The 23,169-nt window shown below is 36.4% G+C and overlaps 2 protein-coding genes across 2 annotated transcripts in view; both read left to right on the top strand.

The window, feature by feature from the left end:
• The window catches only part of LOC144451346 (protein ELYS-like), a 66,893-nt gene extending 59,070 nt beyond the window's left edge, over nt 1-7,823 (top strand). Inside the window, exons 30-34 of the mRNA XM_078142156.1 lie at nt 598-682; nt 930-1,204; nt 2,453-3,634; nt 4,534-4,744; nt 6,200-7,823. Of these exons, the coding sequence (XP_077998282.1) occupies nt 598-682; nt 930-1,204; nt 2,453-3,634; nt 4,534-4,744; nt 6,200-6,395 (1,949 nt within the window). The 3' untranslated portion in view covers nt 6,396-7,823. The remainder of the gene's footprint in view (nt 1-597; nt 683-929; nt 1,205-2,452; nt 3,635-4,533; nt 4,745-6,199) is intronic.
• Nucleotides 7,824-9,814: 1,991 nt separating this feature from the next.
• Nucleotides 9,815-22,974, top strand: LOC144451242 (amidase-like). The gene is made up of 13 exons (XM_078142043.1): nt 9,815-9,883; nt 10,960-10,994; nt 11,402-11,509; nt 12,189-12,315; nt 14,254-14,426; nt 15,081-15,220; nt 16,148-16,348; nt 18,295-18,369; nt 18,966-19,125; nt 19,574-19,633; nt 20,700-20,800; nt 21,973-22,159; nt 22,685-22,974. The coding sequence occupies exons 2-13, from the start codon at nt 10,970-10,972 to the stop codon at nt 22,888-22,890; spliced, it is 1,563 nt and encodes a 520-aa protein (XP_077998169.1). The 5' UTR covers nt 9,815-9,883; nt 10,960-10,969; the 3' UTR covers nt 22,891-22,974.
• Nucleotides 22,975-23,169: the final 195 nt, after the last annotated feature.

Here is a 23,169-nt window from a genome sequence, read left to right as displayed (position 1 = left end):
GTGTGTGTGTGTGTGTGTGTGTGTGACCCTGCTCTGTGCAACTTCTTTGAAAATAACTCTAAACAATTGTCAAATCCTGCTAGTAGACGAGCTCTGTAACTTTATATTTGAGAGGTTGTATGCTGCAGGGTCGGTCAAAATGACTTTACTGGACTTCATAAGCATGAGGAGAAATGTTGCATAGTAAAACCAGTCTCACTCTAGTTACCCTTCAAGCAAAAACTTTGATAAATTCATATCCTTGTTAACTTGTGCACACAACTTTGAATTCATTATCTTCCAAGTAATAACACATACATAGCACCTTCTTGTTGCCTTTCCTAAGTGACAGTTTATTGCCATTCTGATCTCAAAAACCTAATTTGTGATTTTCAACATAAAACTTTAATAAAATTTTGAAACTCTACACACAATTGGTGTTTTAGTGAAAGCAAAACTAAAGCTCTCATCCACACCTGTGGACTAGTTGACCAGTCTGATATTCTGAGTTGGTCACATGACTCATCACTGTAATCATGTGACAAAAGAATGGGATTTTCGTGGCCATAATTTTCCTAAATATTTTCTTCACTTGTTTGAAACATAAAGGTTTGGCAGAGCCTGAGAAAGTAGAGTCACCAAGACATATTAGATTTGCTGAAGGTACTAAAGATGTCACGCCATCTCCAGATGAAGAAATCAGGTAAAACATTTTGTTTTATAATTTGGGTGCCAGTAGTTAATTATAGGTTTGTCTCTCCATGAGATCTGTGAGTATTTCTAACCTCTGAATTTCAATGCTAGTCATCAACAGTCCAGGCAGGGTGTTGCAAATTTTTCTAGGCTGAAATGGTTAATTATTTGGAAGTGTTTCCTTTTGCTATCATCACCATGGATAAGTTTTTGGAATTTCAAAAAAAAAAATCCCCTCTCATATTTTGCCATTTTAGTGTTATTCCTGGTGTATCCGATGAAGCAGAAATGCCATTGGTTGAAGAAAGTATACAAGAAGAAATCTCATTGGATAAAGACTCTGAGCAAGCTGAAAGCCCATTGGCTAAGAATGAGAGTGGTGATGAGTCATTGGAACTGAGATTGGATGATAGTCATGAAATAATGGCAGTTGATGATGAAATCACGTTTGATTTCCATCGCACTGACAACAGCTCTAAACTAGTGCTGGAACAGATGGAGGAAGAAGATGCCGTTGAACAAAGAAGTAAAGGTAATGAACAGGTCCAGGAATCAGCACCCTCTAGTGGTATAGTGGCACCGTATCAACCACTTGTTGTTGTTGTTTGTGTGTTTGTTTTGTTTGTTTATTAGTCCCCGCCGGACGAAGTCCGAACAGGGACTTATGGATTGGGTTCCGTCTGTCTGTGCGTCCATCCATCTACAGCCGTTTCTTGGAGATGCCTGGACTGATTTTTTTCAAACTTAGTACAGGGGCAACATACTATGACATACATATGCACGTCAATTTGTTTTATGATACGTTCCAATATGGCCGCCTAGCAGCCATTTTGTTTGCGAATTTTCCCTGTCCAAAACTATAACTCAGACATGCGTGAACAGATCTCATTCAGAGTTGCTATTAGGACAGTGTTATATGACATTCATGTGCATATTCATTGTTGTCTTGATACGATCCAATATGGCTGCCTGGCAGCCATTTTGTTTGTGAATTTGCCATGTCCAAAGCCATAACTCAGACATGCTTGAACAGATCTCATTCAAAGTTGGTAATAGGACAGTGTTCTATGACATACATGTGCATATTCCTTGTTGTCGTGATACGATCCAATATGGCTGCCTGGCAGCCATTTTGTTTTCAAATTTTCCATGTCCAAAGCCATAACTCAGACATGCTTGAACAGATCTCATTCAAAGTTGCTATTAGGACAGTGTTCTGTGACATACATGTGCATATCCATTTTCGACGTGATACAATCCGATATGGCTGCCTGGCAGCCATTTTGTTGGCGCAGTTTTCATGTCCAAAGCCATAACTCAGACATGCTTGAACAGAGTAGTGATATCAAAAACAATCATATGAGGCCAAACAACATTAACCAGGTTTGAAAATGACAACATAAACTGCCAGTTCCTTAAAACCCAATCATAGCGGGGACTATGTCATTTTCAATGACTTGTTCATTAATGTGTCACATATTGACTTATCAAATTATACAGTTTTTAGTACAGTATAAACAGGAAGTGCCATATCCAGCTGACAGCACATTTTGCATAATGATAATATTAGTTTGCCCATAGCACATTTTCCATAGTAGTAGTTTTTGTTTGCCCATAGCACATTTTCCATAGTAATAACACAAAGAAGCTGTATAGCAATAACATGTATGGGGCGGGGCATTCATACCTGGTGGAGAATGTATTAAAATTTAATACTCGCATGGTCCCATATACTTTCTAAAAAGTGTACTACATCGTAATTCCTTTTGTTTATTTGTAGGGGAAGCTATCATGGTTGAAGTTATTGATGATGATGTCTCCATGGAAACAGATGCTAGAGAGGAGAGAGAGTCGTTAGAACCTGAAGTTTTACCACAACGATTGTTTACATCACCTCAGATAGAACAAACACCAGAGAGGGTACGGGCATCAGAAGAAGTGACGGTACTCGACAAGGAGCCATCCCCAGACAAAGAACAAGGTGTTGGTTTGAGCCAAGATGATGAACCGACGATGGGTTTGACAGTGATGGATGGTTCACTGGCAGTACAGCAACCCACTGAGATAGGTCAGGAAGAAATTAACGTGTGTGCTGTGATGCAACCATCTGCTGTCAAGGAGCCGTCTCCAGAAAAAGAGTTTGTGGAAGGAGACACTTTTAATATCACAGAACAGAGAGAAGCTCAGGAATCGGCCATGGAATCTGTTAAATTAGTTTCTGTCGTAGAACCTGATGTTGAACCAGAACCAGAAATAGAACCAGAACCAGAAACACAACCAGAACCAGAAATAGAACCAGGAGAAGAAAAACTACCAGAAGATATGGTTGCTGAAGAGATTGTACCAGACGAAAGTACACCACAAATTCCTACCATAGCAACACAGACCTCATCTATATATCCCCAGTTGCCCATAGCAACAGAACCAGAAGATGAGAGTATTCCCATAGTAACACCATTACGAAGATCACCATCACCCCCAGGCATACCGTCTGAGAGTGTTGTGAATGAAACAGGTGTTCAAACCACACCTGGTTTGGCAATGAGGCAACCAATGGACACACGGACTCCTTCATTTGCCGATGCATTCAAAGCGTCACTTAAATCTACAAACAGAACACAAAGACAACGGAAGTGTGTTGATAAGAGAGAGAAAGCAGATACTGAAGTGAAGCCAATTGTGAAGGAACCCTCCCCATCTATTGAGGACACTACAATAGCGCCCTCTGTAGACACTCCTATCAAAGAAGTCTCTGACTCAGCTGCATCGTCAGCTACAGGATACGCTGCAACGTCGGATTCAGTATATGCTGCAACCTCGGATTCTGTATACACAAGTGATTTAGGTACGGCCTCAAGTTCAGAAGACGTGGCAATAAAACAGAGAGCTGATGATTCGGAAGACGAACCGATGTCGTTCACCTTCTCAGAACCTATGACAGTCACAAAGCCACAAGATGAAGGTATGGATAGTAATCACAGTGTGTCGATTGCATGTAGTAGTACTGTGAACATACTACTAAACTAGAGCGACTATAGCATTTCAGTTTAGGGATGATTTTTAGGTGTCATACAATATTTTTTTTTTATGAATTACAGAAAGAAAATACAGACACTGATAGCGCACAACCATAGAAATGATACATTGTATCTAACTGTGAATGAACACAAAGCAACATCACTGTCGGATGAAAAAAGGGACGATTCAAAAACAGATGTTTATTTGCATTCACATAAAATATAACGTTTCGCGTGTGTGTGTGTGTGTGTGTGTGTGTGTGTGCTATCAGTGCCAGTATTTTTTTGTAACAAAGAATGTTGTATAAGATGTAAAAAACATTGTGCCACATAATTGAAATTCTAGTCTTTCTGGTTTGTAGTATGCATTTTAGCTCTTAACCTTATTTATGTTAATGAGCTGAAACAAATTTTGTGCCAAAATAAATGTGCATAAAAATTTAACCACATTCAATGGTGAATTGCTACTTGTACTAAAGTACAACAAAGACATTTACACGTACTGTTGTGTGGCCATGAGTACACTGTTATAAAACATTATTTATCGGCCGAAATAAAATTGCGCCAAAATGTGAAAAAATAGTTTGTTTTTTTTTTAATTTGTGTGCACCAAACTACAATCTTATTCTGCCTTCTTGGAAATTGTTATTGCCACAGTTGTTGTTTTAGTAGATAGATAGGAGCAGTTTTATTGTGTGAACACAGTGGGAATGTAATTGATTTTGGAGTCTTATTTATGTTGAGTAACGTTCTGAGACAGGATGCTATTTTCGACACCAACTGCACTGAGACCAAATCCTTTGACCGATCACAATATGCCATAATTGTCCTCTTTGTGTTACAGCGCCACCAACACCAACACCCAGCACTGCCACTCCTAGGTTTGTCTTTTCACCACCATTGACACGCTCACAAATGAGAAGGAAACAGAAACAGCTGTTAACACCCGACCAATCATTGGCTTCGGATGCATCACCTCGTCTGATACCCAAAACTACCGAACCTCCAAAACGGGAACGAAAAAGTACAGCTCCAACAACAAAAAGAGTTACCAGGTAACAATAGTAGTTTTCATTACAACCCATAACACCAAAGTAAAGCATTTTCTGTATGTACTACAATCGTTTATAGCATCCACATCAAGTGTAAAAGTATGCTGTTTCATTTGCTAATACAACCCATAACACCAAAGTAAAGCATTTTTTGAATAGTACACCACAATCGTTTATAGCATCCATATCAAGTGTAACAGTATACTGTTTCAGTTGCTAATTGACCACATTAGAAAGGCCACATGCTAGGCTTGTAAATAAACCAATAGAAACAGTATACTTTTACACTTGATATGAATGCTATAAATGAGTGTAGCACATAGAGAAAGTGCTTTACTTCAGTGTTACTCATTGTAATATGAATGCTATAAATGAGTGTAGCACATAGAGAAAGTGCTTCACTTCAGTGTTACTCATTGTAATTTCTAGTTGATATTGTTGGTATGGTTACAAGATCATTGTATTAGAAAATAGGTCATATTTCTTTTATTATTATTATTATTTATGTTTTTTATTTCAGACAAAAAATTATCCAGATATAGAATTAAATGAAAGTAAAGAAAAGAATAATATATACAATGGAGGAAGTTAAAAAATCCTCTTACACAAAACATTCCACAATATACTCTGAGACAAAATCATATTTGACACAATAATTGAAACGATAGGACTACATGATAAATACAGTCTTTTTTCTCAAAACTTCATCGAAAGTACAAATAGACAAACTGACAAACATTAAAAGTATTACTTTGTACAATTGAATAATTAAAACCAGATAAAACCGTAGCAACAGATTTCTGAGCAGTTTTTACTACTAGGGATACAACTGCTGACATCAGACTGTTGACAAACGGAACCACGGAAAGTAAACAAATGGATTGGATTAAGAACTCTTGTCACAGCATGATGGAAATACAGAGAGACAAGTATTACGTTCCATCGTTTGATAAGAACAGTTGTATGGCCTCTTTATGTAATAGTTCACATTCACAAACAAATCTGAATTTCCCTTAGCGATTTCATATACATGCAAAGAAGCCATAAAACTGTTCTTATCAAACCATGAAATGTAATACAAGTCTCTGCTGTGCCAACATGCTGTGCCAAGTGTTATTAGTCCAATTCAGTTGTTTACTATCCTTGTTTGTAACAGGTTGCGTTCGTCAACGGTCTGGTGTTGGCAGTTGTAATATGCAGTAAAAATATCCATTCACAAATGTATGATCTTAGTTCGTGCCCTAAGGTGAAGAAATGGTGAGGCAGATTTTAAAATCTTCCTGAATTCCCCAGTCATTTTAGAGGGGTTCCCCGAAATTATGGTACAGTGTATTGGAAACTATGTCAGTTTCACCATGTTTCCCAATTTCTGTTACCAGGGTTCCCAAACCTTAGTGAATATGCTTTAATATATATTTCTCTGTATTCACTCTGTATTTTGATTCTGATGTCATACAGGTCTCGTAGGCCAGTTGCCCTGCCATCTGACAGCCCAATCAACTTCATATCTCCAGTACCAGAAGCTGCCACTGAACAGCGAACAAGGAGAGTGACTCGTAGAAGTGTTCGTGTGCCACAAACGCAGACACAGGAGAAACCGCGTACAGGACGCGCAAAGACAAGAAGTGGCAAACTGTGGTCGTACGACAATTAATGGCAATATTACAGTTTCGCAGATTCACAACATATCTATTGAAAATCCTGGAATTTCACACACCTGGATAATCTGTGAAACTCATGGAATTTTACACTAATCCTGGAAAATCCATGGAACTCTCTAAACTGCTCACCACTCATGGAAAGTCTTTAAAAAATGTAATATACTCCTGGATGCTACTGGAAAATGACATTTTCGTGATGATGAAAATTGTTACAAATTCTTACCTCATGACAAGTAGACTTGTCATCAAAATTAAAAGAAATAACAGAGGTATAGAAAATTGCTCCTGGAAAATGACATGCAATGAATCTAAAATTTCTGGAAAATGACTGGAAAACTTCTGGAATATATCTGAACTGTGTACTTGGAAGTAAGACAGGTATTCTGAGACTTAGGATGGAGTTCTATGGATTAATAATAACCAATAGCTGCCGATGAACATATATCAAAATTAACATATATGAATATTTATGAGACACTCATAAGAATACATCTTATAAATTCCCTCCCTGAAAGTCAACTGGAGCCAGTGTAGAACAGTGCCCTCTTGTGGCCAATAGAATAGATACAAATTTGGATAATCTTAGGGAGTCTGGCACTATTCACTAGCCCTGCCATACCTCAATAACTCCCTAGCCTGTTTCCAGATGTCTAATTTTTATAGAGTCAGGCCTCTTAAATACCTGTACACTTGCTCGCAAAATTTTGCTAGAAACAAATTGGGGTTATAGTAGGGAGTCTAGTTATAGCCATATTCCTGGCATAACCTTAATAACTCCCTAGCTTGCTTCTTCTAAATGTGTAATTATTATACAGTCAGTCCATTGTTCTGCACTTGCTCGCGAAGTTCTTATATATAAATTTGGGTTAAACTAGGGAGTCCAGTCATATCCATATTCCTAACATAACCTCAATAACTCCCTAGCTTGCTTCTAGATGTGTAATTAACTACACTTGCTCTCAAAATTTGAGATACACGTAAACAGAAACAAAACCGGTATGCAGACATCGGAAGTTGGAAGTGATGGTTGTAAACTCAGTCTCTAAAGAAATAATAATCCTGTTTTTGCCCAACTTGTCGTAATTTGTGTACAAACAAATGCCCACCTCATAGCGATAGATGGGTACTGCTATAGTTAGAAGTGATGGCAGCCTATAAAGTAACAGACAAGGGGCTGCTAAAAATGTAGAATGGATAGGGAAAAATAAAAACAAACTACACAATGATTTATATTGGTAGAATTCTTTTAAAATAATATACAGTTACTGGGATAAAATGTAAAACTGAGAACTTATCAGCTAATAGAATTATTGAACATTATTTTGGTCTTTTTGTATGTACTTAGATACTTTCAGCTTTGAACTGTGACCTTTGACACTGGAAGAGTTTTTGACTTGTCTGTGTGTGCCTTGAAATAAAAAAAAACAGTCACCAATTGAACTTTGAAGTCTTGACCATTTGTGTGTTTACTCCAGTAAGGGAACTGTTATACCAATGCTTGTGTGTGTGTGTGTGTGTGTGTGTGTTTACTCCAGTAAGGGCACTAATGAGCTAATGTTATACCAATGATTGTGTGTGTGTGTGTTTACTCCAGTAAGGGAACTAACGTTATACCAATGTATGTGTGTGTGTGTGTGTGCATGTAATTTGAAAGGGAGATGTCCACAAGTCAAAGTTCTTCATTCTATTCTCTTCAGTATGAATATACTTCCTATTTCGGACACTACAACTCAAATTCAAGTTTCTATTGTACACTAGGTATTACCGCCTATAGTGCTCTAACACATCAGTGACTTTACTGTACATGCAATATCAATGCCCCTATACCAATGTTACACATATCTAAAAAGTTCTATTTACTTCAGCTTTTCGAAGCTTGGAGGCTATGAATAACCTAAAAATTGCCTAAATAGAAACAACAAACTGCAGATCTGCCAGGGGGAAACCCCCTGGACTCCATCACCCCAGAGGCCACTCATTCGTTAAACCATCAATAAGATTCACCAAAATTGGTTTAAAAAACTTCAAAAGTTTCTAGGACCCCATAAGATGTACACATGTTTCAGTCTCAAATCAAAGTTCTTTCCCCCACCTCTTACTGTCAAGATGCTATGAAACTTTATTTAAATAATGTTTCAACCTTATGTAGTTGCTTTTTACATGTTAGAGCTGTCTTGTAAAGCTTGCAAATTATTGTCTGAAAGTGTCTGTGAATAGCCTGAAAATTGGCTTTGAGAGTAAAAATCCTCCAGAGCTTCTAGGGGGAGACCCCCTAGGACCCCCCCATAAGAGGTAGACATGTCCCAGTCTAATCAAAGTTCTTTCCTCCACCTCTTATTGTCAAGATGCTATGAAACTTTATTTCAAAAATGTTTCAACCTTATGTAGTTGCTTTTTACATGTTAGAGCCGTCTTGTAAAGCTTGCAAATTATTGTCTGAAAGTGTCTGTGAATAGCCTGAAAATTGGTTTTTTTGAGTAAAAATCCTCCAGAGCTTCTAGGGGGAGATCACCTAGAAACCCCCCACCTCCCCATTCAGACACACTCACACAATAGGTGGACATATCCCAGTCTCAAAGCTCTTCTCTCTACAGCTTACTGTCAGATGCTATGAAACTTTATTCACGGGGGTCACTGACTTTTTGTCGGACCAATGGAAAAAAACACTGAATAATTCACAGGCAAGCAGGTGGGGAAAAAAATAACTCTCCACCAATCTTCCAAGCCTTCCCCAGGATATCGAATGGTCTACCCCTAATTTGTTTTAGATAAGTTGCATTTCCTTAATTTGTTTTTTGCATAGTTACCAGGTGTGTTTGATATCATGTGCATAGTTACCAGGTGTGTTTGATATCATGTGCATAGTTACCAGGTGTGTTTGATATCGTGTGCATAGTTACCAGGTGTGTTTGATATCGTGTGCATAGTTACTAGGTGTGTTTGATATCGTGTGCATATAGTTACCAGGTGTGTTTAATATCATGTACATATAGTTACCAGGTGTGTTTGATATCGCGTGCATAGTTACCAGGTGTGTTTGATATCGCGTGCATAGTTACCAGGTGTGTTTGATATCATGTGCAGGTGTGTTATCATCTGTATGCGTGTAGTTCCAGGGTTTTTTTTAATGATCTTATCCTTGATATGCAAAGTAGGGAAAATACGTAATATTTGGTCCAGAGTGTGAGTGCTATTCTTTTGTGTATAGCATTGAGTGTACACTCCAAACGTTCGTAACACTCATAAATACTTCATTGTTTACTTAATACAAACAAGAGATGCCGTTTACGTAAAGTATAGATGAGATGGCAGCAAGTTATCAAGCGTAGCGCCACAAACGACCAGTTCTGCGTTTGCAAATCGAAATATTCGCCGCTGGGGGCTATCCTTTCACTTTCCTTGGCCTTGTAAGTTGTACAAGTTACTTAGAAGTGCGGCTGGCTGGCAGCTGAAAAGGATTCTCTTGAAAGTGCACGATACAGTGAGTATTGTATTTTGGGCAAACCAGAAAATTGTGTAATCTCACTTTTAAACATTCAACACGTGGATAACGGCAGTGTACACAGCAGATATTGTCGAATGTTGCATGATATGAGTGTTTGGTACGAGAGTGAAATTCTTACACGTTTGTAACATCAATGGTAACACCAAGAGTTTATCAAAACAAACCAATTTCCGGTAATTCAATCTGTGACACATTCATACTGCAGTGAAGGAGTTGTATTTGTAGTACTAGTAGTCTATTCTATAGTTACTAGTATCATCTGTATGCGTGCAGTTACCAGGTTTTTTAAATTATCCATAGACTATAATCTTTGATATGCAAAGTAGGGAAAATAGGTAATACATGTATTTGGTCCAGTCGAGTGTTAGGGCTATTCTTTTGTGTAGCATTGAGTGTACACTCCAAACGTTCGTAACACTCATTACTTCATTGTTTACTTAATACAAACAAGAGATGCAATGTTTACGTAAAGCATAGATGAGATGGCAGCAAGTTGTCAAGCGTAGGACGCAACTACATAAAATATGGTCCTACTTAGCGCTTGTAGACGGATTAATGCACGAGTTAATGTCAACCCCCCACCCCCACCCCCACCTCGGGGCATAGTGGGGGATTTGGAAATTAGTCTTATAAAATTTGTCAAATGCCCCACCCCCTGGGGCAAGACATTCTGGAAAATCCCCACCTAAAACAAGTAAAACTCCCAACATTTCCCCACCCCTAATGGGTGGGGCATTCAAAAATTCTGACTGACACACAACCAAGTCTCTTTTACGTCCGTGAAAATGACTAGGGAGGTCAATATGAAGCAATTGCCCCACCCCCTCGGGCATTGTTTCATGACAAACACGGTCTAATCCCCCACATTTGTCGCGTATCGCCCGAGGTGGGGTCCCTTGGGCATTACATTGACTCGCGTGCATAATTAAGTCCGGACGCGATTCTGACGTTGTCCCTCGATCTCATGAGTCATACAGTTCAAATGACACTTCAGATATCATGTATCGCAGAGTTCTAATGCATCAAAAGTTTTCTTTGTTTTAAACCTGTAGTTGATTCAAGATGGCAGCAAGTGAAAAAACAAAAGGTAAACTTTAATAGTAATTAATATTCACTTTCTTCTCCAGTTTTAATATGAACCGTCCTGAGGTCAACATGGTTTGAGGGTGATAAAATTTGAATAAAGTTTTAACTTTTATGTACACTAAATCTTTATCATTGAACTATTAAAGATGTGAGGCATATAGTTAGTTGAAAGAGGCAATATGGATGAAAATTAGGATATTTATTTTGGATTTTTAATTTTATAAAACAATTTTATCGTAATAATACCAGAAGACAATATTGTAATCTATGTGATAAGCATTGACATTAACATTGTACTAGAATTATCTGATCTTGGTTTATTTTATGAACATAGCCTTTTTAGGGTATGACTTTTTTTTCATAAGTATATATGAAATACATAGTTCCTTTTATTGTTGAATTTAACAGGTCACAGATGGGGTTCCACTGTTAGGGCGCCCTCGTGTGATGAACTGAGTCAAATGGCCAAAAAAATTGGTTTTACGATTGAAGAAAGTGAATTGAAAGAGTACCAAGGTATGGTGTACGTAGTACAACTGAATTATACAATAAAAATTGAAACTTCATCGGCAATCTTCAGGTGGTTAACCTGGATAGAAGTATTTAGAAAGTCCGCAAGTTTGTTGTATATACCATCATGGTATCTCTTGGTATTTTTGTTTTTTCAAACACACACACACACACACACACACACACACACACACACACACACACACACACACACACACACACATGTCCATACATACATGCATACATACATACATACATACATATATACATACATATATACATACATACATACATACACACACAGACACACACACACACACATGTCCATACATACATACATACATACATACATACATACATACATACATACATACATACATACATACATACATACATACATATATACACATACAAACACATATAGACAGACATACATACATACATACATACATACATACATACATACATACATACATACATACATACACACATACACACACATAGACAGACAGACAGACAGACAGACATATACATGTAAGTAAAGAAAGAAAAAAGAAGGAAAGAAAGACTGAAATACAAGCAATACATGCACTTTTCAAAAGTCATTTAATTTGGACTGTACTTTGTAAATTCTCATTTCACTTGACATGACATTCTTCTCACTGCATAAATTTTGTATCCACAGATGCAGTCTGTTCAACATTAGACACGTATGATGTACTGAAACAACTACCAGAACCTAAACTACCTCAGAGATATCCAAGAACATCAGGATTTCCACCGAATCCGACAGAAAACCCAAATAATGGATGGTAAGTATATTTGAATAACATTTACTGTTGTCAAGGCAACGCATCAGTAGTTTTTAAATCATGGGATTTGCTAACTTTTAGAGTCGTACCATGTAATTCTCTGCAAGGTCGATGGTGGCTGATCAACTTGAAGATTTAGACGGTGTTTTATGATTGGTATTAAAAAAGAGAAGCCATGCACTGAAGGAAATAAGGCACTTTTGTAAACTTTTGGTTATGGAGAGTCATTTCATGATTTTACATCACTTACATTACCCGTAAAAGTAGATGACGCAGTACATTTATTAAAATCAGGGGTAGACTGTGTCCTTAATCTGATAAGTATGCATATATTTCCTGCAGGGGTCAGAGACAAACATGTATTTCTTATAACATATTTTCACAACGTATATTGATGCACTGATAGATAGAGTCCAACACTTACATTTAAGACGTTACGTCCCTTGGCATGGAGAGCTATTTATCAAATACAGACAGATCGCATCTACGAAATGTATTTTGTAAATTCAGAATTTCTACTTATAATCTGCACATAGAAACAGGCAAGATATGTAAAACACAGAAAGACCAGAGATTCTGTGAACATTGTAAAACAGCACTTGAAGACGAATACCACCTCTTCTTACTCTGTTGTCCCTATATACTAAACCTGCATCTCGTTCACTTTGCTCAATTAACAAAAGTCTATTTCATGTACCCCGTAGTCATACAAAGTCATACGGTGAGTGTGCGTTCTCGCGAGCAGCGCAAGTCTTATGGAACAGTATACCACTTGAACTTCGTTCTTCGTCAACTGTCGATAAATTCAAGAAGGACATCAAGACATATCTGTTTGCAAGAGGTTTCTTTAACTTTTTACATTGATCAATGATTGTTCCTGCTCAGAGCCATAGCACATTACGTCGTATTGGATTTGGCGCTATACAAATTCTCTTGATTGATTGATTGATTGATTGATTGATTGATTGATTGATTGATTGATTGATTGATTGATACACAGACATAAGACAGCAATTCATCCCAGCAATTTATTATAGACACACTATGACAAATTTGTAACACTCATGAAGACCAAATATAACACACACATAAAGAAATCTTGCCATGTATCTTTATTTAGCATTTCAATTTCGCGAAAGAAACAAATAATTTATTTATGACTATTTAGTTATTTTCACTTCACTATCTTATTAAGTTATTTATCATGTACTTATTTATTCAGATATTTTGTCATTCTGTATGACTTTAGCTTCAAATTCTGGTGTCTGATATGACAATAGACCTGTTGCCGGTTCCAAGATGCATTGCGCGTCTCTCCATACAATGCCATGTATTCTGTATGCGTGGAGAGGTTTGCACATGCTACTCAGGGGGATGGTTGTCACATGACGGTACCCTGGGTTTACCCATAAAATCCCACTCCGTCATCGATGGCGTTCACTCTTTGTTCTATAAAATCACCCATAATTAAAGAGGTCAACATGTCTTACCATCATTTTCTGATGAAAATGTTATTTCAAACGTAATAAAGACAAAACAAGACTAAATGTAACAACATAAGTGACGTCTTCTCGCGCAATGCATCTTGGAATCGGAAAATTGACTAATGAATGAAGGATTGATAAAAAAAATAAAATAAAATAAAAATTTCCTATAATGTCGTACACTTTAAATATATATGCAAATATTTCCAGGGTTCTCCCAGAAAATAATGATAAAGAGAGTTGTGGGTATTATCACCATTTAGGGGTAGTCAAGTGAATAAGCATTGCAAGGGAAACACATATGTATGTATAGCAACCATGAACAATGCCCCTTGCAACTACCAATGTATTATAGTTGTCATGAACTTATTTCATTCTCATGGTGTTGGCATTGTGATTACAAGGTGCTACGTCTGATAAACTTGTTAGTAAAACTGTAGATTTTTTCCCCCAGGTGTTGGCGTTGTGATATAAAAGGTGCCAATTCTGGTAAACTTGTTGGTAAAACTGTAGCCATTAAAGATAACATACCTGTAGCTGGTGTACCGTTACGTAATGGTAGTCACCTCTTTGATGGCTATACACCGGATTACGATGCTACTGTTGTTACAAGGATATTGGACGCAGGTACAAGCAAATTTAGCTGCATTCAAATTGTTAATGTTAGTTTAATACAACCCGTGTGTTAATTACAACCCATGAAAAAACACCGGTGCATTTGCTTGCTTGTGTGAATAAAAGAAGTTTCATGCAAAGACATACATGTATGTACCATAAGTGGCAGTAACTTATCAAAGTATAAAAAACCACAGCCAGGATTCCAATAACTCTAGTTTGCTGATTAGAATACTATAACAATCAAGTACAACTGTTGTGTTATATTATAACCTCCACAGATATAAATAAACTGATAAAAGGGTACTGTGACTCAACATCATAGGCACCCATTGTTGTTTTGTACCAGTTGTATTTCGTTGTTTTTACCTACTTTGTCTTTGCATGAAGTCTTTCCTTGGCTCACTTCATTCAAGCAAATGCATGAAGTGTATAGAACTTTGTCACCAAAATACTTTAAATTATTGACCCTGGCATAGACCTAAAATGGCACAAGGGCCATTTATACTTTCTCTTGTATTTGAAGTCTGAGAGTGTACAAAATATGCCATGAGTGAAACGTCAAAGTCACCCTTCAGTTAAATTTATTTAATTGATTGATTGATTGATTGATTGATTGATTGATTGATTGATTGATTGATTGATTGATTTTGGTAAACTTTTCAGGTGGTTGTATCATTGGTAAATCAACATGTGAGAATTTATGTTTTTCTGGTGGTAGTTTCACATCTGTCAATGGCGTGGTAACAAACCCACATGATGAAGAGAGAATGGCTGGAGGCTCCAGTAGCGGAAGTGCAGTCTTGGTAAGGTGATGTGATAAAACATCTCACATTGTATAGAACTCCTCTTTGAACCACTGAGATTTGTTATTTTTTATAGCTCTTTTCTGAAGGGGGTCGCAATGATGCAGGGTTGGTAGAAATCACTTTCCCGTCTTTCGTAAGCATAACAAATAGCCAAATGATGACATCAGTCTTGTCATGTGATTTATGTTCAGCTGTTTAGACGATTTCAAAAACCGGCGTTTTCCATTTTTTATTCTCCATTTTTTTCTTCTCGAGATCATCATATGGAAAGAGTACAACCTAATGCAATGAAGCACTGAGTCTGAAATTATCTGAACAATAAATTTGATCTGTTCGCATTGATCATTCTGTTTGCACAATTGTACACTGAATTAGGGAGTCTTTGTCACGGTGTGCTTGCAGGTCTTCTGTTCCAGGGATAGTCTCTTGTAGGCATAAGAAATTAACATAATACAAGACTCCCTAGCTCACTGGTGCAATGGAAAGTGATGTATAATCACTGGACATCAGCCATTTTCTGCAATTGTTCAGGTGTTTCAAAAAATATCAACTTTCATTGCATTTCAGTGAGTATATTGAACTGTTAAATGTATTATACCATGCATGAGCCAAGTTGAACAAAAAATATGGAATATATACTCTGGTCGTTCTACATCACAACAATGCATGTCTATGTCATGACAACACATGTCTATGTGACGATAATGTGTGTCTAAGTCACTGGTTCTGCCGTGTTCAAAAAATAAGTCAAAGTGAATGTATCTTTCACCATTATCAGATTACATAATGGTTAGAGAACCCCACAAACACTCCGTCATTTTTGAGAATGATGACAATTAATAAAGGTACTATAAGGTTTAAGTTCAGAAGACAACCATACATTAATATTTTACTTGGACTTTTAATATCATGTGATATTTACAGGTGGCATCTGGAGCTGTTGACTTGGCATTAGGTTGTGATCAAGGTGGCTCCATACGTATGCCAGCTGCTGCATGTGGTTTGGTAGGTTTGAAACCAACATGGGGTTTGGTACCGTACACTGGTATCCTGTCTATGGAGGAGACATTAGATCATGTTGGACCTATCACTCGGAATGTCTATGATTGTGCTCTAATGTTGGAGGTGAGAAGTTAGGATTTATGTTATATACTAAAGGACATGTAGTAAAGTGCTAATAGTAGGTCATTAGATAGTAGTGTAAATCTGTAAAGTTTTACATATTTCGTTGAAAAGATAAAATTAAAAAATAAGTAGTGACTAAAATACCTTCTTGTAAATGAACACAATGTACAAGTCTGGTAATTAGTAAAACATAAGTAGTGACTAAAATGCCTTCTTGTACATGAACACAATGTACCAGTCTGGTAATTAGTTAAAATAAGTAGTGACTAAAATGCCTTCTTGTACATGAACACAATGTACCAGTCTGGTAATTAGTTAAAATAAGTAGTGGCTGAAATGCCTTCTTGTACATGAACACAATGTACCAGTCTGGTAATTAGTAAAAATAAGTAGTGACTAAAATGCCTTCTTGTACATGAACACAATGTACCAGTCTGGTAATTAGTGAAAATAAGTAGTGACTAAAATGCCTTCTTGTACATGAACACAATGTACCAGTCTGGTAATTAGTTAAAATAAGTAGTGACTAAAATGCCTTCTTGTACATGAACACAATGTACCAGTCTGGTAATTAGTAAAAATATGTAGTGACTAAAATGCCTTCTTGTACATGAACACAATGTACCAGTCTGGTAATTAGTTAAAATAAGTAGTGTCTAAATGCCTTCTTGTACATGAACACAATGTACCAGTCTGGTAATTAGTAAAAATTAGTAGTGACTAAAATGCCTTCTTGTACATGAACACACATGTACCAGTCTGGTAATTAGTAAAAATAAATAGTGACTAAAATACCTTCTTGTACATGAACACAATGTACCAGTCTGGTAATTAGTAAAAATAAGTAGTGACTAAAATGCCTTCTTGTACATGAACACAATGTACCAGTCTGGTAATTAGTAAAAATAAATAGTGACTAAAATGCCTTCTTGTACATGAACACAATGTACCAGTCTGGTATTTAGTAAAAATAAGTAGTGAATAAAATGCCTTCTTGTACATGAACACAATGTACCAGTCTGGTAATTAGTAAAAATAAGTAGTGACTAAAATGCCTTCTTGTACATGAACACAATGTACCAGTCTGGTATTTAGTAAAAATAAGTAGTGAATAAAATGCCTTCTTGTACATAAACACAATGTACCAGTCTGGTAATTAGTAAAACATAAGTAGTGGCTAAAATGCCGCCTTGTACATGAACACAATATACCAGTCTGGTATTTAGTAAAAATAAGTAGTGACTAAAATACCTTCTTGTACATGAATACAATGTACCAGTCAAGTAATTAGTAAAAATAAGTAGTGACTAAAATGCCTTCTTGTACATGGACACAATGTACCAGTCTGCTGGTAATTAGTAAAAATAAGTAGTGACTAAAATGCCTTCTTGTACATGAATACAATATACCAGTCAAGTAATTAGTAAAAATAAATATTGACTAAAATGCCTTCTTGTACATGAATACAATATACTAGTACCAGTCTGCTAAGTAGTGAAAGTTAGTCTTTGAAAACTTGCTAAAAGACTGAAAAATTGCAAAATTTCAAGTTGTAAAAATATCTAGGTTTACAGTATTCCCCAATTTTTCTTTTCTTTCAGAAAAGTAGAATATAAGTGTCGTAAGGGGCTTGTAATTTTGAGTTGAAGAAACAAATTGAGTGACAAACAGGTTTTGGTCACAAGTGTACTTAGCCCCAAACGTCGAAAGCCAATGGGGACTGCTATGTTGGGTCCCATCTGTCCATCTGTCTATCTGTCCATCTGTCTGTCCATGTCCACCTCTATCTCAAATACATATGGGCTAATTTCGACCAAACTTTCAGTAAACATCAAATAATATGTTGGGGAAGGGGGGGGGGCTATGCCTTCGGTGAAGACTTGTTTATGAAATATTGGGGAAGATGAAAATTTACAAAAAAAAATGTTTGTAATTCATATTTTCAGGTGCTTGCAGGATATGATGATGATTTAGACCCCCGGCAGAGACATGGTATTACAGTACCAGAATATACTAAACAGGTAAGATAACAAGATTGTATATTAAATCTTTGACAACATGATTTGTTCAAAATTTCTGTGCTTCTCTAAGACAAAATAGGAAAATAATGGCTGTTAAAGCACATAGCATTTCATGATTCAGTCATGAACATTTTCTGTAACATTTAAAATATCTGAGTATTAATTACTTGGTTTGAAGTAAATCTGGCAGAATTTTTTAACTGGTTTAATTTGCCATCAGCTGTTATCTTGAAACTCTTGGGAAATTATGATTTCTTTTTTGCAAAGGTGACTATGGTACGCAACTATAGTATCATGATTATGGCCTTTCCTTTGGTCCAAAGGCTGCTTCTGAACAGCGCTCCCAGTGGCCAAGCTACACAATCTTTTGTTTTTATTGTATAATGAGTTGTGATTTTTGAGTGACTCTATTTTTTTTCTGTTTCACATTACTTGACCAACTCAAATTTTCACCTGCCCTTAACATTTTGTGGAACAGCACCCTCTCTAGTAAGGGTATTTGAGTGATGCGCATGCTGACCAGAAAGAATTCTTTTTTTTTTTGGCCAAATGAGAAACATTTTTAAAAATAGGGTGAGTCTAATTTTGTTTTTCAGTTATCAAAAGATTTGACAGGTATCAAGATTGGTGTTGTAGAAGAAGGCTTTAATACCCCTGTATCTGACAGCAGTGTTGATACGAAGGTGAAAGAAGCTGTGAGTCAATTAACTAAGATTGGTGCTACAGTAGAGATGACTTCAATACCAATGCATAAAGGTAATTGATGAAAGCAAACTTGTATTCAGTCCCTATCTGCCTTTTTGTGGAACAAAGACTCAGCGCTTCTAAACAGTGCCCCTAGTGGTCAAACTGTACAATCTTTTGTTTTTCTGATAACCAGATTATAGCATAATGAATTCGAAATGTCTCATCTACATACTAGTGTCAGTAAATGAAAAAAGGCTAGAGATTCTAGTCAGAACGTCTCGATAATGTTTTCATGATTCTAATTGCATAAAATTGGTTTTGAACAAAAATAAATCTGTACATGTGTATGTAGTTTTGTTAAGTTTATCCATTAGTTGATCCAATCAAATTACTCGTCACAGAGATCGATGTTACAACGGCCGACTTCAGACCATGGATGAACAGAACCTGTTACAAACAGGGAAGGTAAACAACTGATTTGAATCCCTATAAGATGGAATTTAAATATCTCTTTCAGTGAGTAAACTCATAGCACGTGGGATCATCACAGGTGGAATGAAGACTCCGTTTATGACAGGTTTGAAAATTAGTCAATAAAAACACATTTACAAGATCTAGTTAATATGAATGTAGTCTAGTTCTTATACAGTATTGTTACCATTTACACCTCCACTCACATAGTCTAGTTCTTATACAGTATTGTTACCATTTACACCTCCACTCACATAGTCTAGTTCTTATACAGTATTGTTACCATTTACACCTCCACTCACATAGTCTAGTTCATATACAGTATCATTACCATTTACACCTCCACTCACAGTCTAGTTCTTATACAGTATCGTTACCATTTACACCTCCACTTACACAGTGTAGTTCCTATACAGTATCGTTACCATTTACACTTTCACTCACTGTATAGTCAAAGTCGTTGTTCGAGAAGTCATAAGATGCATGAGATGCAATTTAAAATTTATCCACAGCCACCCACACAGTCATTACCATCATGTCTTTGTTAATCAATTACGTGTCCCTCATAAAGTTAGTGTTTATTGGGGCAGTTATGTAATGTCCATATATGGTACATTTGTCAGCTCAGTATACTACTTATACACTGTTTACATCACTATAACAGCTGGGGTTCACTGAGTGGATGAACAATTTTTTGTGCTGATTGAGGAACTTTGGTTTAGTTAGAAACAATGTTGGCATCCAGGCTAATATGAATGAGTATGTGGCTCTCTCTCAAAGTGCAGTTACTGTAGTCATCTGACACAGATGTCACGTTAATTGTCTGTTGATAAATACAAAGCATAACATACAGATCTCTAATTGTTCATAAAAGTTCCGGTCGATGTTGAGTTTGGTTTTTATACTTGTTGTATTATGTACCATTCCCCCACCCCCTCCCCCCCCCCACACACACACACACACACACACATACACATGCACACACATATGCAAACACTTCGTTACTGGTTTGGTTTTCATAGCAAGACATATTTGTGAATAGGGCAACTACTACACTTAAATAGAACAGCAAATTGTTTTGGTCACTTGATTACAACACTGCTTTAAAATTGACTATATTTCAGTGTTTCCCTTGATCATTCAATCATAACACTTATTTGACTGTGTTTCAGGTGTTTCCGTTGGCAACAAAGGATATCAACCAACTAGTTTGGTAGAAGCAATGTTTAAATCTTTTGAGAAACGAGGCAGTGCTTTACCGTTTACTGTCAAGGTGGGTTTCCTAATAATTGGACAATAATCAGACTGGGAAAAATTTCATATTTTCTTTTAGGCCCTGTTCTGGTTACCTGACCCCCACCTAGTGTTTCACTGCCGACCCTAAACTTTTTTTTTTTACATATTCAAGGAAAAAATTAATAAAATCATAAAAATTGCAAAGTCTTGCCAGAAATATTGGACATGGAAACTGAAATCAACTTAAAAGGACAATATAAAACTGTTCTTCCCAATCTGTAATGGCTGTACACATGACAGATTCTTTGCATTAGCAGTTCAAGTGCAACTTTCCCGACTTGGTGAGCCAGCAAGTCGGGTGTCATAAAACTTATTTACATCTCTAAAGCTATTTGCAATGTCACTGATAATGGGTCAGTAAAACTGATAACAACTGATATGACATTAGGGGCTTCACACTTAGATATTGAGCGTAGCTTTGCCTGATGTGTTATGTAATAGTGCTTTATCACATTTGTAAATATTGCCAACAAACATTATTCAGTGATAAGAAAGATAAGAAACCCCACTTCCTTAGCAAATGGCTTGATTCTATAATGTTCTGATGAGAAGAAACTAATTTCACAGAGACCATTTGGAAAACACATAACTACCTGAAATTGACATTCACAATTGAAGAAATAAAAATAAAATAAAATAAAAAAGCTACCTATTCTAAAATTGAGCGTAATCGGAACATGATTTTTTTTTATTAGGCCTTATAGCAAAACTATAGTGTTATGGTGATTAAAATAGAACACCATTCTAGGAAATAAAGACATTTTTATCTTCTGTTGGTTCTGGAGAGTCATTTCATGATTTTTCAGAATACCAAATTGAAACTTGTTCATCATTCATTGTTCAGTGAATATCCTTGCCATAGACACATTTTGTCTTGTGCTAGAATATCAGTATTACATCTCTAAATGTTTATTAACATCAGTAGAAGATGAAATATGTAAGAAAAAATAAGACATTTATCACATGTTTTAAATTCTGCGTATCACAATCTAGATTTATTTTCACACACTCAAGCTGATATTTCTTCCACTACACTGTGTATATTGACATTCTGTTTTCGACACTGTCGTAAAAGAGGCGGTGGTTTACGACGGGGATTCTATCTAACCAATCTTACTTTCAATTTGTTGATTCATTTCAACTTTTCAGACTCAATTACTTCATGCTGAATGTCTGGAACGTGAATGTGGCTTTGGAATTTATGCAAAATGTCGAAACTTGGCCAGTGTGCTGACAAAAGAATACAACCAAGCACTTGAGAGATTTGATGTTCTTGTGATGCCTACCATTCCACATCCACCTGCCAAGTTTCCATCTAAAGACTCGTCATTGAAAGGTATTTTGAGGGTTTTAACACAGGGAGCAGAGAGCATGTGGTAAATCAAAAAAGTTGTGATAGAAAAAACTAATTTTTCAATTGTTTAGTTTCTTTTCCTGTCTAATTAAACAAGTAAAGAGTAACTTCTATTCTTCTCTGATTAGGCAAAAAAAAAAGAATTGTTTCTGGTCAATTCATTTTGTCTAAAGTGGTGCGGCAATGTGAATTTTTTTTTTTTTTTTTTTTTTTTTTTTTTTATAAATCTCAACAAACCTGTCACTCAGTTACAGTTCTTTTTATTTAGTACTTTAGAGTAAGTGTGTATGTGGGGCAGATGTCATTTGCTTGTTCATGATTGGCTCTGCTCTTCACTGAAGTAGGGGAGGTTAGTTTTGTGTTTCCCTCGGATCTGCAAACTTTTTTTCAAAAATTACTCCAAGGTTTAATAATAACTGGAATAACGTCTTGCATGCTCTACATGAATTCATCAATTATAATTTTCTTGTACATAAGTTAACTGTACAAATCTCTTATATTTTATAGAACTGCGCTTGTCATGTCACAGTATTGGAGCCAATACCCAGGCAACTAATGTCACAGGTCATCCCGCTCTCACAATCAACGTGGGATACTCTACATTGCCAGATGCACTGCCTGTTGGCATGATGATCATTGGAAAACACTTTGATGAAAGCACAGTGTTGAAAGTTGCCTATAGTTATGAACAACTTAGGGAGTCCAAGAAATAATAGGACAATTGTTATTTTTAGATTTCTTGGATCTTGAAAGATTTTTATATAAACCACAACTTGCAAATAATCTTGGAGGGGGGAGTTGGGAGTAACTTGAATGGGTAATGGGTACAGATGAACCCTGGCAGATTAAAATTACAACCACAAACACTACAAAAATTCAAAATCTTGAGGTCAAAAAATAAGGGTCAAAAGATGTATACATTTGTCTTTAAAGAATATTGATGTGCTAGCTCTTGGTCCTTAGACTAGGGAGTCTTTTGCTAGCTCTTGGTC

Source organism: Glandiceps talaboti, chromosome 21 (genome assembly GCF_964340395.1).
Source record: "Glandiceps talaboti chromosome 21, keGlaTala1.1, whole genome shotgun sequence".
NCBI lineage: Eukaryota > Metazoa > Hemichordata > Enteropneusta > Spengelidae > Glandiceps > Glandiceps talaboti.
This window is presented reverse-complemented; position numbering and strand designations above follow the sequence as displayed.

What these genes read in the sequence shown, in the direction of transcription:
- LOC144451242 (XM_078142043.1), top strand. Translation starts at nt 10,970, where the DNA reads ATGGCAGCAAGTGAAAAAACAAAAG. An exon ending in TGAATTGAAAGAGTACCAAG is followed by an intron (nt 11,510 to 12,188) that starts GTATGGTGTACG and finishes TTGTATCCACAG; the next exon opens with ATGCAGTCTGTTCAACATTA. An exon ending in TTCAATACCAATGCATAAAG is followed by an intron (nt 19,126 to 19,573) that starts GTAATTGATGAA and finishes TATCTCTTTCAG; the next exon opens with TGAGTAAACTCATAGCACGT.